The sequence below is a fragment of the Eptesicus fuscus genome, chromosome 5, assembly GCF_027574615.1.
Source record: "Eptesicus fuscus isolate TK198812 chromosome 5, DD_ASM_mEF_20220401, whole genome shotgun sequence".
NCBI lineage: Eukaryota > Metazoa > Chordata > Mammalia > Chiroptera > Vespertilionidae > Eptesicus > Eptesicus fuscus.
In genome coordinates this window covers 50,607,342-50,623,247 of record NC_072477.1, presented here as the reverse complement: position 1 = coordinate 50,623,247, position 15,906 = coordinate 50,607,342, and the positions used below count along the sequence as shown (strand labels likewise).

The window sequence follows — 15,906 nt, the reverse complement described above, 5'->3', positions numbered from 1 at the left end:
GCACCCATCTGAACCATGCTAAGGTCTTACCAACTGAACAGAAAACAAATTATTGGAAGGAGGGCACATTTCTTTGTTGGACTTCCTTGGTTTCCAACTCAGCCTTTCCCGATCCCATCACTCCACCTCCACCAATCAGGGCATTCCACAGGCAGCTGCCAATCCTGGGCCTCACGCAGTTGGCTGAGGAGGCTACTTCTTGGCTCAGGCACATGGGGAAATGCTAGCTGTGCCAGAGTCGTGACTTTGTTCTCCAGCATAAAGGGGCAGACAAGGACGGTACCACCCACAAAGGGAAGACTTTCACAGAAACCAAAACTGTCAATGTTAAAAGGCCAAGTGTTAATGAGCTTCCTGCACACGCCATGCATTTGTTAAATGTGAAGGGCAATGTCCACACGGTCTAGAAACATAGTTATTATTATTATTGTTAGGTTGTGTTTCTAGACTCTGTGGACACCCTGTCTATTTATTGTTTTCCACCCCGTTCCTTCCCCGGGTAAACACAATTCATCTTGCTCTTTATCAGACAGACATCAGAAGTTAGCAGAGCTTCCCTTTTTATCACAAAAGAAAACAAAAATATAAAAAGAACCTTATTTGGAATGGAAATAGCCTTGCTGCATTGTCAGCAATGAGTGGGATACTATTTATTACTAAGCATCTAAATTTATCATCCTTGAAGAATGCTGAGAAAGGGAGAAATGTCTTCCTGGGTGGTTAAAGGATGGAAAGTCGTCTGATGCCCAAGAGGCTACAGTCAGTCACACGCCCTGGTGACTGTGGGGGCCTGTGCCACGCAAAACCAGTAACGTCTCCGCAGGAAGGACTTGATTCCTTCTCAAAGAGTAAAAATGGCCACTCAGGTCCTCAGGCTCTGAAAACTACAGAGGTGACCATTACCAATATCAACACAATAGTCAATGTCCTTTTTTCCTTTCATTTTCAGAAATCCAATCTAATCCAACCCACGGGGCAAACGGAATCTGTGAGCTTTCCATATTTACATATATCCAATCACTTGCTCTTCATGACCTTTAGGTGAATGTAGACCCCAAAGATCAGTGATAGAGAAGGTTTTTATGAGGAGACAAGTCTTCTGAGTTATTCGGCTATTACCCTAATCCTCATTAAAGTATCGCTTTACTTTTAAACCTAGAGGTGAGATTCTGCCAGACTTCCCCAAGGTTAATGATAAATTGAAACTAATTCACGAATGGTCTCTGGGTGCGACTCTGGTACAGTTAACGTGGGAGGCGGGAGAAGGGCGGGAGGAGATGGGCAGGTGCGCAGAAGAGGCCTGGACACTCACAGGCCCTTTTGTTCTGCCACAGCAGGACGCGCGAGACTTCTCATCTCTTCCCAAAATACCCCAGTTGAGATCTAAGCAAAGGAAAGCGGTGGGTTACTTCTGATGGAGCTAAACAACGGCTTCCCCTTGTTCAACAACTGAGTGCCACGGCTACTCACACTCTTCACTCTCCACCGCGGCATAGTTGCCGACTTCTTTGAAGCTGATGTTTCCCAGGTGGAGCACGCCTGCCACGATCTGCAGCACCAGCGTCTGCTCCTCCGCGAAGATCCCGATCACGTTCATCGCGTGCTGGAAGCGGGAAGAGAAATTACCCACATGAGCTGGTCACCAACCTTATAAGCACGCAACGCAGGAGCCCAAGCTTGGATTGGATGGTGCAGTGATATCAGGCTTAGCTAGTGACGGCAGCTGGAAGTCCCGGTCAGACACTATCCCTGACCAATGCACTCTCTCGCCTCTCTCTCAAGCCTCAACATCATGCTGGAGAGGCAGTTGTGTCCTTGAATAGAGCATGCAACCCTCCAGGGTAAGGGCCAAGAGAGCTGCAGGAGGAGGCGCGCAGCTGGAGCAGCAGCTGGGCACAGTCAACAAGTCTGTCCGCATCCCTCAGTGTGATCCTGGTGCCATGCCTCTCCCTCTAGGGCACTGGTCCAGCTACTCCAAATAGACGCAGAGGCCTTTCCCGTCACGGGGAGGACTGAGAATAGATTGCATTTGCAAAAGATCTCGGTTAAAAATCTCCAGGAATTCAAATAATAACAGCATCAGAGGAGTCTTATTTCTGAGGTCTATACAATCGAATAAAAGCAGCTGAAAGGCTGGAGTCTTTGATACCCATATTCCAAAGGAAATGTACTCTAGGACCAATGCAGGCCCCTCATCTGCATTGCTCCAGCCAGCTCCTTCGGGGCCTCCTGATGTCCCCTCTTGTCCTGGCCCCCGGAAAAACATCCTGCCCTTCAAGAAACACCAGCTTTCTTCAAGCTGCACCTCCAAATGCCCTGCAGGGTCTCCCAGTGGGCTCTGGCTCTGGGCTGAGGTTGGGCCAGGCTGGTAGCTGACTCAAAAGGACAGTAGCGATGCATTTCTTTGAGGCTAAATAGGTGACCAGCCCACCTCCAGAAAGGTCTAACTCGACTTGCTAAGTCGTTTCCCGGAGGATGTGACCCTTTGTACTATAACGTACACACCATGAAGAGCTCTCTGACCTGTACGTACAGAGTGAGGAGAAAGTGGGTGGGGAAAAGCCTGAAGGCGTTCTAATAAACCGTCTAACCTGATTGGGGCCCTAAGAGCGCTCTGCTTTGCCTTTCTAAGGAAGCAGCGCAGTTGTGCGAGCTGTCAGTCAACAGGTGTGGTAAGTGTATTATGCACAACAGTCCTTACCTGCTAATCAGAACTCCTGCGGGGGGTAATGATGCATGCACTATTTTTGTTTGTTTGCTTGTTAATCCTCACTGAGGATATTTTTTCCCGTTGATTTTTAGAGAGAGTGGAAGGGAGACACACACACACACACACACACACACACACACACACACACACACATCAATGTGAGAGACACATCGATTGGTTGCCTCCAACATGTGCCTCGACTGGGGATCGAAGCTGCAACCCAGTTACATGTCCTTGAGCAGGAACTGAACCCCCACCTTCGGTGTGCGGGACGACGCTCTAACCACCGGCCAGGGCACGTTCACTCTCCTTTTCTATTACCCATCTCAAATCATTAAGCGGTCCTCTGGCAGCTGGGCAGGTGGCTACTGAAGGGTGCTTAAACATGTTTTACGAAATGGGACTGCTTACAGCAGAAGGAGGTGGAAATTGCATGCTGCTCTTGGCTTTGCTAACCTCCACTGCCCTTTCTACCAGCGGCAACGCCCTGCCTGCGAGCAGATCCCGCCTGGCCCCGCACCAGCACTTACCAGAGTTTCCTGAAACTCCCGCTTGTCATCAATGTCATCCACCTTGTAGGACCCGGAGAGGCTCAGGTAGTAGTAATAGTCCATGCTGGTGATGCCCAGGCTCTGCTTCTGGTCGGCAGAGGCGCCCTCGATGAGCTGGAACAAGAGAAAGTGGGGTGGGTGTGATGTGGCCCTCAAAGTAGTCCAAGGCACCTCATGGTTCCTGCTGCCTCTGCCCTGAGCAAGGGTGATGGGACTCTCTAGCCCTGCTTTCTGAAATGACCGGTGGTCCTCACCTCCAAAATATGACGGGGCTTCAGAATTTCTGCTCTACTGGTGATAGCCCAAAGTCATCTCTGCACATGCTGGTCCTTAACTGTCTGATCAGACCTGCAAGACCTGAGCAGCTCCCCTTGTCCAATACGGGGAGCGGACTGCAGTGCTTCTGTGGTGAGATCCCGCAGGAGAGTGGAAACCAAGCCAGGTTATAATCACTCCATTCCTGCTCACCTGGCCTGTGGCTTTCTAGAGCGCAGCTGGCCCCTCCGTGCTTTCACTGCAGGGTGCACATTAAAAAGCCACCGAAGGTCCACACTCTGGCATTCTGAAACCCCTGAAGCAAATGATTGTCCCAGGCTTTTTGTTCCACCTCTGATATCTGCCTGAGGTCTGAGCAAGACCCTCCCAAAGGGCTCCCATCAGTGCGGTGCTGCAAATATTTATCCATCAACTCTTGGGGAGAAAGTGGATTTGTAGTGTCTGCCGGTTTCCATGGTGTAAATACTCCTCCCCTGACTGATGTCAAACTATTAAGAAAATGTCACTGAAGGAAGTGATGCACACAGCCCAGGCAAGCTCCCTGCTGGCTCCAACCCAATGGGACCTAGGAAAACAGAGACAGTTCCTCTCCCCACTTCTCCATTGCGGTCAAGTTCCTCATGTCAACTCAGCAGCACATCCCCAAAACAGGGACCCTCATCTCCATTGCTGAGAAGTCCTAGGACATCAGCATGACATCAGCTTCCTTTAGTTTTCTTCCTAGTCTCTTCGAAATCTTTTTGTACCACCCTCTTCCTATCTTTCCCTTTCTTTTGTCTGTGAAAAAAGCGTTCCTTACTCTTCCTGTCTTCTTCCCACCCACATGGCACAGCCCCTCTCACTTGCACCCCCCCCCCCCCCCCCCACCCCCCCAGCTCTCTTCTATTTACAAACTTGTGCTCTTGGCCTTCTTTAGAAGCATTTCACTGACTCCGTGAACTTCAAGCTGCAGACTCTACTTCTCATCACGACTTAACCACCTGCACTCTGGCCTCTCCCCTCGCCATTCTGATGAAATGACTCCTGACGCTACTTCCAGTGGCAAAGTCCAACAGCCCTTTCTTGGTCCCTAGACCCCTGCCCCATCCTTTATCCAAAAGAGCTCTGAGCATTTGATCCTGAAGCTCACTCCCGAGCTCCCGCTGGCTTCCGTGACACTGCAGGTTCCTGGCTTTCCTCCCCTGACTAACCCCCTGCTCCCCAATGCCTGCTCAATCTGCAGTCCGTCTGCAGGCCCCCAGTCTTGTAGAGACACGGTTTTTCTCTCCACACTCACTCCCACGGGAGTCTCATCTATTCACGGCTTTAACTTTATGTCAGAATCTTTACCTCCATCTTCCCCTAAGCTCACCACTTCCACAGCCCCTAGTCTGCTGGTTTCCAACCTGTGGGCAGAGGATTTCGGGGGTGGGGGTGGGGAAGGGTGGGAGTGGTGGGAAGCATGGGGAATGGGGCTGGCATTTATTGAAAGGGGTCCTGGAAACAATTATGAACTTCGCTCTAGTGCTTAGTAAATAATATACTATGTGTGTGCTATACAAAATTATTTTTCAATCATCTGTACATGTTGCTTTGATTAATACAATTAAGAGCATTACTGAAGTCACAAAAGCTTTTGGTCATTTATGTATTCTTTCAACCAACAAACTAACTGGAAGAATTGCTTGCCATCATCTAAGACAAGCATGTCAAACTCAAAGGCTAACACGGACCAAATAAATGAGGCATGTGGCCTGTGGGCCGTGAGTTTGACATGCTTGGTCTAAGACAGTGGTCGGCAAACTCATTAGTCAACAGAGCCAAATATCAACAGTACAACAATTGAAATTTCTTTTGAGAGCCAAAATTTTTAAACTTAAACTTCTTCTAACGCCACTTCTTCAAAATAGACTCGCCCAGGCCGTGGTATTTTGTGGAAGAGCCACACTCAAGGGGCCAAAGAGCCGCATGTGGCTCGCGAGCCGCAGTTTGCCGACCACAGGTCTAAGACATCTATGTAATTGATAAGACTGAATTCGAGCTACCAACACAGTTTAACTTCCCTCCAATCCAGTGGTCTTTAAACTGGAGCAAAAAACAAAAAAAAACAAAAACAAAACAAAAAACAGTTGCAGGCCTTTCTTCAAAGAAAATCTATTGTGGATCCCCAATAGATGAAATGTATATAAACTCACACATAATGAAATTGTCTATCGTATCATTATATTTTTAAAATAGTTAAAAACATTTTTAAAACTAGCTGAGTCAGAAGATTGCCAAAGACTGGAACACAATGTAAAAGCATCCTCCACCTGCTCTAGCTCCGAAGTCTCCACGGCTGCTGAGTGTCTAAGTCAAAACCTTTTGACCTGACATTAAAGATCCATAGCCAATGGGGGAAGTAGGGGAGGGTAAAGGGGGGACAAATGGTGATGGGGAAAAAAAAGATCCGTAGCCTATTTCAAGTCCTTCGTCCAACAGTTCACCTTTTGAAGACTCTGCCCTTGCAATCTCGTTGAGGACTTGCTCACACCTCTAGTGCCCTGTCCAGGCCACCAGACCTGCCTGCACAGCCTCCCATCCATGTCATCCTGCACCCCCTTCATAGACCTCCCCTTCCCATCCCAGTCAATTCTCCCCACACAAACTTCTATCTGGCAAAGAACCAAGCTTTTGTTTTGAAGTTTTATCAACACTTTCTTGATTATTTAACTTTGTCTTCTCGCCCCGACTAGAACTTACTCTCCTGTGAGGTTAGGGACATACGTTCTGACAATTCTCTGCACGCCGACTTACACATACTATTGTGATAAATGCTCCTTGGCTTGCAGACTAGATTGTCTACACCCGATTACTGAGAGGAAACAAGCAAATCTAAATGTGGAGAAGGAATAAGGAAGTAGGAAAGAAACAATATAAAGGAAAACCTGGTAAAATATGTGAAAACTCCGCTCTCCAGGGTTCCTCATCACCACCCTAGATTTTTCCAGAAGGAAGTTGGAGATCTTTCCACCATCTGGTTCCCCACCTGGACTGAACTGGATTTCAAAGTATTTTCCCTGCAAGAGAGTTAGGGGTTTCCTTCAATGGTTAGTGAACAAAAACATGATGTTCCAAATAGGCGTTAGGTACAGTATATAATTCAAGGAAATTCATTAATGCTAGATACATTCTGAATTATTCCCAGTCCTGGTCTAGATTTCCTGACTTTTTTTTTTTTCTTTAATCAGACAATAGCCTGTACTCCTGTCCAATCATACAATTCTGTATTGAGAAGAGAATCTGCCATTCTAGTCCGACTAAATAAGGACTTGTTACACTCCTTGCCCGTTTTCCCGAGTAGGGGTTTGCTTGCTAAGCCGGAAGCTGTAAAGAATGGGACAGAAAATCCCAAGGTCCCTTTGATCTAAGGAGAGTGAACTCTACCAGCCTCTAAGAAGAAGCAAGTTTTCCCTCTGAAAGGCATCTTGTTGACTTTGAGCGAAAGCAATTCCTTTGACCCCTGGAGAATCTAAAATTCTTATATAAAATAAAAACACTTGATTATAAAGAAGGTCCTCTCCAGCTAGTGTGGGTGTGGAGACTTTTGTTACTGTTGTGGTTAATATTTCCTTTAAAATTACTGCTAAGAGGGAACAAAGGAGAATGAAACCTTGGCATTTAGCTGGAAAAGGTGCCCAGATTGTTAAGTAAATGACTTTCTCCCTCCCGCCCCCCTCTTTCATTAGGATTTAGCTTCTCTCCAGTCCTCAGAAACATCTAGAAGAGTAAACGTAAATGAAGAAAAAGATGAGAATGTGGGTGTTAAGGAATGGTGTGGCCTAAGGTCACACGGGAAAGCATGCCCGGCCTAACTGTATTCACATGTAATATTTTAAAAATGTGTATGCTGATGAATTCCACCCATCTCAGGGCTGAATCCTGCCAGGCCGCAAGTCTGTGACTAGAACTGTAAATTCATTAAGGGCAAGAAAAGCACATGGCATATTTTCCCTCCTGCCCCTAGCACCCAGAACATGCTGTGTCCCTGTGAAGTCACTTGCCGATTCCAGGTATCCGAAAGGCTACAAAAGGAGGCTACTCTCGAATGGCCTGTCTTCACCTGATGACTCCTCCCACCCCCTCCCCAAAACAAGCACCCAGAAGCATCAGACTCAGAGGGGGAGCACAGACCACTGCTATCCGAATGACAGTGGTTCCTGAGAAAAGCTGGCTGAGCAAGCTCCCCTGTGCTTCCCATTGTGGCCATTCTTCTCATCTGTTCCTTTCAGCTGGTTCTGGAGGGAAGGATGCAGTGCCCATCCATGTAACCTCCATCAGGTGGGGGTGGGAATGGAACCAAACAGGACCTCACATCTAGGAAGGGTAGACATTGTAAATGGCAGACTCTCAAGTTCTCTAGAAGTGGTTCCAAACCTTGGTGGACTGTTAGAAAGACCTGGGGGAACCTTTAAGAAATGCTAATGTGGTTTCTTCTGCGTATCTTTAGCTATAAGACTGTTCAACTCAACTTGTCTTCGGATGGTTATCCAGGTTGATTGTTCTGTAATTTAGTTGTAATTCTGATGTGGTGCTGGGAGGAGGTGAGTGCAACTCCCTCCTACTTTATGGCCATCTTGGATCCCCTGTTCTTAATTATATAATGTTTTATGTAACGTGCATTTTAAAATGAAAACTGGACCTTTTTTTTTTTTAAATTTAACAATATACTATGGATATCTTTTTTAAAAAGTCATTATTAACAGAGAACTTAGATATTGTGCCCTAAAAGTATTGTTGGGTCACAGACAATGAACATTTTCAATTTTGATAAAGATGGTCAAGTTGCTCTCCAGCAGAAATGTGTCCACTTTCAACCAATAGTGTCTTTTCTCTGGTATCAATCTCCTTAATACTTGCCCACCTCAGAGACAGAAAATGATACATGGTTTTAATTTACATTTCTCTCATTATTCCTGGGAACATTTTTTTGATGCCCATTAGATGTTACTCTATGTGTAATGTGCCCATCCATACTCTTTTCCATCTTTTTTTCAGAGCTTACGTAAGACATTATTTTGTAATCAGAAAAATAAAAATTGCTGGATATTTTTGTCTTGTTTTACAAAAATTGACCAATATATCATCCTTGTCTCAGGATAAAGAATAATTTTTATTGGGAAAAAAATCAAGAGGACTATTGATTTAATTATTTTCTGTTCTCTAAGTGAGCAAAGAGAGGGGCTGGTAGCAAGAGAGTTAAGTTTGGTCAAATCCATTTTTTACAAGGAAGATTGAGATTAAAAGGGAAAAAAAGGTCAAGTGGAAATGTATTCCCATCTTCTTTCCTATTGCATTACCTAGAAACTTCTTCAAGATAACACGACCCAGCCAATGAGAAAAAAAAAAAAAGACAGATCAACAAATGAACAAATAGTTTGAATAATATTGAACAGCAAGGAAAATAAGGGCAATTCTGACAGATATAAATCACCAGGGAACCAAACAATTACTGCATGAGAGCTTATAAGAATTCTCTTGGAAAATAGAAGCTTCCTTACAAAACAGAAGGGTGAAAAAGAAATCATCTTTCTCCGGAATTCCCACTTATTTATCTTAAAATGGTCCAGCATTCGCCTCAAAGATAGCTCCTTCATTGCTTTCCTGCCAGACATAGTCTATGAGCTAAGATGCAAAATCTATATAAATCAAAGCTACTGGGCAAATACTCAGTTTTTTGGAAATGTGGCTTTTTGTCAAGGGGAACATATTTATTTTCATCCTTTCCAGCCTTCCAATTCTCAGGAGATATTCAGACAGAAAAGCATTTTCATGGGCATTCATGATAATGCCCTCGGCTGACATTTTCATTACCTTGGGTAAGTGGGCTGGTCAGGAGGCAATCTATCAGGTTAAGTCCAATCATTTTGGGGTGTTGTTAGGCAACGTGAAATACATAAAACTCACCAACCTATGAGGGGGGAGGGAGTCAACTCACTCTGCCTGACATAGAGAAGGAGGGTTCTCTACAAGGTGCCGGATCAAAGTGTGTGTTCCCTTCATTTTCCACAGACGCAGTCTATGAGCAAAGCAAGAAGGCTTTGGGCTCAGCCAGCGTGGCTCCGTGGTTGAGCATTGACCTATGAACCAGGACCTATGAACCAGGAGGACACGGTTCCATTCCCGGTAAGGGCACATGCCCACCTTTTTGGCTCGATCCCCAGTAGGGGGCGTGCAGAAGACAGCCGATCAATGAGACTCTCTCATCATTGATGGTTCTCTCTCTCTCTCTCTCTCTCTCTCTCTCCTCCTCCTCCTTCTTCTTCTCTGAAATCAATCTAAATAAATAAGTAAATAAATAAATAAATAAATAAATAAATGAATGAAAAGGAAAGGCTTTGGGACCTAGCCTACTTATTACTTTGTCTGGGAAAGAAGGCCTCTTTCCTCCAGGGCACAAAGCAAACTCCTCCAGCACCAATTTCTATTTTCCTTAGGAAGGCAACTCAAGTTGAAAACTGTATTAAAAAATTACCTGATTTATATTCCCGGGGTTCAAAAATAACTTCAGCTAAAGGGCAAATTGAAGCCTGACAGCATGCCACTAGAGAAAATGAAGAAAAGATGCAAAAGGCAGCCTCCTAATGACATGTGAAAGCTCCCGTTGCCTTGGAGACACCGGACTTAAAGCAGGAGTATCCACACCACCAGCCAGGCGGCACTTCCCGAACCAGGGAAGAGACTTACGAATCGGCTGGAATTGTTGTTCCGGACGGTCTTGGCGTTGCCGAAGGCCTCCAGCAGCGGGTTGGACTGCAGGATGATGTCCTTGACGTGCTGTCACAGCAAACAGACCAGGGGTCAGGAAGGCACACACACCCACCACACCGAGCAATGCCAAACGCTCCCTAAGGACCCGGGTTCTGGATGCAGCAGGGAGCGGCCTCAAGTCCACATGTCCCTGCAGGTTAGGAGGATTTACTCTTTCCTCTCGACAGACTTCAACCTGTTAGTGGGTTTGTGTCTTCCAACTCCCTGGATTCAGGCAGGAGTCCTGGAGCCAGGGTCCCCCCAGTGAATCAGGATCTCCAAACACTCCTGGCTGGGGCTTCCACACCTGCTGTGCTTTACCCTGCACGCCCTGGGGGGCCGGGACTCCCCGCAGGAAGGCGAGGAGAAGGAAGGGGCATCTCCTCGCTGCTCTGCTCTGATTCTTGACTATCCCTATCCCTTCTCTACCCAACTGCTCTCCCTGCCTGTTGCACCCCCATCTCCACCCTCTTCACTGCGAGGGACAGGGACCTTAAGGAAAATGAAACAGTTTCTCCTACTCAAGCAAGGCTATAGACACAGTTTTGTGCTTCCCAAACTTTCATATGCAGCACTCACTTTCGGATCTTGTTAAAATGCAGATGGGGGTCTAGTAGGTCTGAGGCAGGACCTGAGAGCCTGCATGTCTAACCAGTGCCCTGGTGCCCTGGTTCTGCCAACATGGAGCCACGTTTTGAGCAGCAAGGGCAGACGCTGGCTTGTACAGAACAATTCCTGGCCCACCGGAGGGCAAGAATTTGGGTTTCAAACACCCTCGTTCGGTACCGGACTGAAAAGTCTGCAAAACACCTTCCTGGGCAAGATAGCTCAGTAGACAGGAGTTGATGTTGGAGAGGTCTTTCTACAAGTGAGTCATTCCTTGTACTTCTAATTATTCACATGCTATGGTTAAACATGTTCCAGAAATAACAAGTCTTTGGTTTGTGCTCTGTAGCTACTGACTAATTTCAAGCCAAGAGCTCTGCCTCATTGTCCTCATAGGAAAACAGGAAGAGAAAAGTCAACATTAAATGTCTGCAGTCTGGCCACTAAGTCACGGTCTGGAGAAAACGGGGCTGGATTAAGGCACTAACTACTAACTGACTATGTCACAGCCAAAGTGCTCCCTTTGGTGCCCTCCTGAACATTCAGAAGAGGAAGACCTGGAATCACATCGACCAGGGACATGTCATTAGCGATGGCACCAGAGGCAAGTTCTGGGTGGTCCCTCTATGAGGTAAGTTTCAAAATTTAGAAATATCACTTCCAATCCAACTAGTCTTCTTTAAAAAACTGATGGACTTATATAAACCTTGCTTTCCATTGTAAAACTCAATTTGACATGTGGATCTTCCTAATCCTTTACATCTGTTTGCTAGTCAGACACACCTACACCACTTATCAACACTCAGTTCCTCATAGGGAGAGAACAAAAGAAAGGCTTTTCCTTGTCTCTTGTCTGCTTTAATTACTGGCGTGTTAACTGAGAATCTTTATTCATGTTTCCATCCATTCACCTATCTATCCATCCATTCATCCACTCTCAAGATGTCTAGTAGAATTTTGTGGTAAGCATATTGGGGAAAAGAGAAAAAGCAAATTACAGTAAAGGAACAGCCCACCCACAAACCAGCATCCTGGATTCCTGTCTCCATATCAGTGTCCTAGGGAGAGGGTGTGGCTACATGAATGGAAAAAGGCACGTGGTCTGCACCACGCCAATCTAGGTTCTGGAGCTGCACTCACTGTCCAAGATGGAAGCCATGAGCCACAGGGGGCTTTGATTTGCAACATGGCTAGTCCCAATTGAGATGTGCTGTAAAGGTCGAATACACACTGGATTCCAATGATTTATCACCCAAAAGAGTGTAAAATATTTCATCAATATTTTAATATTGAAATGATAATGTTTGGATATGTTGGGTTAAATAAAATAGATTTTAAAAATTAATTTCATAAGCCTCTTTTTACAAAATATGTCACGTCAAATAACTTTATATAAGTATCATTTTGCATACATTTCAGCACATCTAAAGGACACATTCTCTTAAGCAGGATTAATGAGTCAAAAGGTGCATGCGTGTAGATTTGATAAAGTTTGCTGAAATGCCCTCCAGAAAAGTACATACACTGAGTGGCCAGATTATTATGATCTCTGAACGCATAATAATCTGGCCACTCAGTGTGAGTGTGTGTGTGTGTGTGTGTGTGTGTGTATATATATATATATATATATATATATATATATATATATGAGGCCCAGTGCATGATTTCGTGCATGGGTGGGGTCCGGCCAGCCTGGCCAGGGGGAGGGGACATGGGCGGTTGGCCAGCCTGCCTGCTGGTCGAACTCCTGGTTGAGGGGACAATTTGTATATTAGCCTTTTATTATATAGGATATACACTGAGTGGCCAGATTATTATGCGTTCAGAGATCATAATAATCTGGCCACTCAGTGTATACTAGTTCATGCTCCTACCAGGACTGTATGAGAGGGACTATGCCCTGCTTTTTTACCAATAGAATGTTTCAAACACTTCAAAATTTTTGCCATTCTGACAGCTATGGAGTCTCTTACATTTCCTCTAGGACAGGGTCTCAAAGTGGGCTACATCACAAACTTACCTGGACTTTGGGGCCTCCTCCAGACACTCTGGAGACATAACTCATGATGTATTTGGCCGCCACTGTCTTTCCAGCACCACTTTCACCACTGAGGAAAGAAAGACAAAAATAGAGTGGGTTACACCCATGAAGTGGATTACAACCTGCTCCCCTCCCCTCTGACCCCCATCCCCAAACAAAAAAGAAAGAAATTCAGTAAAAAATGCACAACACTGACTGAGAAAGACAAATCATGCCAGGATCAGGTCACCTCAATGACTTATATGAGCCATATCAACATGGTGTGTGGACTAGGGTCTTAACAATTATCACCATGTACTTGATAGACAATTAAGCATTCTAAATGCCTAGTAATAGGGGACACACTAAGGAACATTATGGAATATCAGAAGGATGGAATGTTGTACAAAAATTACAACTGACATGAAGAGTGTAAACATAGGAAAAATATGAAGTAATGTTAAGTGAAATAAATCTGATTCAAATGATATATAAAACAGTTACAAAAATGTAAATGAAAAAGTATGTAAGAAAAAAAGACTAGATCTAACACAAAACATTAGCAGAGGTTTTGGTAAAGAAAAAGATATCACGGGAGACTTCTTTCAGTTCATTGTTTACCAAATATTTAGTAACTAAAGAAAGAAAAAGTAGGCACCCTCAGTGGCTTGAACTGATGCAAGCAACTTTGAAATTGAAGTCCCAAAATTAAATGATGAGGCAATATTAATCATATCCTGAATAACAAAAGACTACCTCCCGTTTTGTGGTCTTACTGTATGGGGAAACTCTTTTGTTAACATAGTCTGTTTGACAAAATACCAGTTCCCTTCCTTCAAAATTCCCTTGAATTGATGATGACGTCAATTCAAGACATGCTTAAGTCAGTCAGATATCTCATCTTCTATTGGTGACCCTTGTGCTACCATGATAGAATGAAAGGAATCCATATCACGTAAAGTGATAAAATTTAGTATAAAATATTCAGACAATATTTTTGTTTGCAATTGGTGATCAAGAATTTTAGGGTACAGAGCAAATGTTCTTGTATGAACACCCAACCTAATGAACTGTTATCAATTGCTTAGTTACTTCAGAAAAGAGGAAACATTTGCTTAGGGTACAAATCTAACCAGGTGACCTCAAAAGGAAACGGAAAATTTAATATTTCAAAACAAAACAAGTAATTAAAGTAGCCATCATAGCAAAACTCAGAACTTTGTTCAATTTCCTTGAACTAATTAGAGAGGTTATGGGGAAGAATGAGGAAACCATACTCTTTGAGAACCTCAAAGGTCTGAATCCACCTAAGCAAATCATTCACATCCCAGTATTCAGCTCCGGACTTCTGGGCCACATGACTAGAGAAAACAAACTGACATTTCATAAGGAAGATACGGTGGCAAGTAGAAAGCCAGTGAGTCTGGGATGACGTGCCATACCATTTACAAAGAACATGCTTCCTCACAGCACAGATATGGTATGTATAGCAAATATTTCAGCTCCATGAAGAAGTTATCTGTTTAAATGGCCCATATAATCAGATGATTTATATGCTAGATCCAGGGTCAAAACATACATTCTTGCTCATTTTAAGCACAGGTCTTGACAGCAATGAAACTCCATTTTTTAACTTTGTAAATAATGTGAATGTTCAAGAATATTGGAAAGTCCAAGAGTACAATGGTATAAGCACCCAATATAATATTACACAGACATTTAAAACAATTAGAAAACTATGTGACAACGTAATGACAATGCAACCAAAGTGGCCATATAAGCAGATGATAATATATCTATAGCATAATTACAACTATGGGCATTCATGATAATGCCCTCGGCTGATTGGAAATGCAACAAGGAAAAAAATATTTGACTTGGGGGCTGGTAATTGGATGACTGTATCTTTTAATATAATTTCTCTTAATGCTTACATTTTTGAGATGGGCAATTATCCATGTATTTCAGATTTTTAAAAACAAAATTTCCAGAAAAAGTGGGATCACATATCACAATGATAACCAACAAGGATCAATTTCTTTAGATTATTATTCAACTTACTATACCATGATGAGTAAACATATTTTCATTTTAGAATTCCTTATAGCAAACTGTGTGTGCGCGTGTGCATGTGTGTGCACGCATGTGAAAGACAGAAGGGAAAAAGAACAAATTTTACTAGAATTATGAAATAAAAGTATAGTAATCCCTCCCCTGTGTCTTTGGCTAATGATGTGGTCAGACATGAAATATTTCGTTTCTTTCGTTGGAAGCAAAAGAAAAGAATAATAATGGAAAGTAACTTGTTTTATATATTGAAATAAGTATGCCAGGTCCAATAATAGGACATCTACATTCTCAGGAATTCTGATATTTTTTTCAGAAGATTTAAAATAATTAGTTCTGGCTGAACATTGATCGGAACTTTCATTCTTTGGTTTCAATTTACAGACACTTAACACAAAGTTTTATTGATCAGAGGCCGGTAATTTTCCCAGAATATGGTACAAAAATGGAATGTTAGATAATTACTTGAAGCTTACAGTATGTACAAACATGATTATACTGCTTTTCTGGATGGGAAAATATTGTTTCTCCCCTGGACTAAAACCCAAGTTAAAAGAATGTGAAGGTATCAGACAAATTATACAGCACACCCAGAACTATTTGCTTTGCAACTCAGAGCAGTTAGAGCAATTTGCTTGGCTTATGGTTATAGGCAGCCTTTCTTAATTTAATTGCCTTCACTTGACTTCTAAAGGGAACAAAAACATACTCTAGAAGTGTATGTATTAAATTAGAACAATGCCCCCCATTTGTCCCTATATCCAGCAGATTGTCACAATCCTCAAAGTACTTAATAAATGCCCACCTTTGGGCCCCCTTCTGACCTGCTGAATCCCAGTCTCTAGGGACAGGGCCTAGCAAGAGGAATTTTAAACAAAATCCCATGATCTTGTATAGCTGGCTGGGGA

The 15,906-nt window shown here is 43.8% G+C and overlaps 1 protein-coding gene across 1 annotated transcript in view; it reads right to left on the bottom strand.

The window, feature by feature from the left end:
* MYO1E (myosin IE) overlaps positions 1–15,906 on the bottom strand; it is a 193,341-nt gene that overhangs the window by 73,346 nt on the left and 104,089 nt on the right. The window contains exons 5-9 of the mRNA XM_008139176.3: positions 12,932–13,019; positions 10,243–10,332; positions 6,444–6,575; positions 3,241–3,375; positions 1,471–1,603 (exon numbers count right to left, since the gene is read on the bottom strand). Of these exons, the coding sequence (XP_008137398.1) occupies positions 1,471–1,603; positions 3,241–3,375; positions 6,444–6,575; positions 10,243–10,332; positions 12,932–13,019 (578 nt within the window). The remainder of the gene's footprint in view (positions 1–1,470; positions 1,604–3,240; positions 3,376–6,443; positions 6,576–10,242; positions 10,333–12,931; positions 13,020–15,906) is intronic.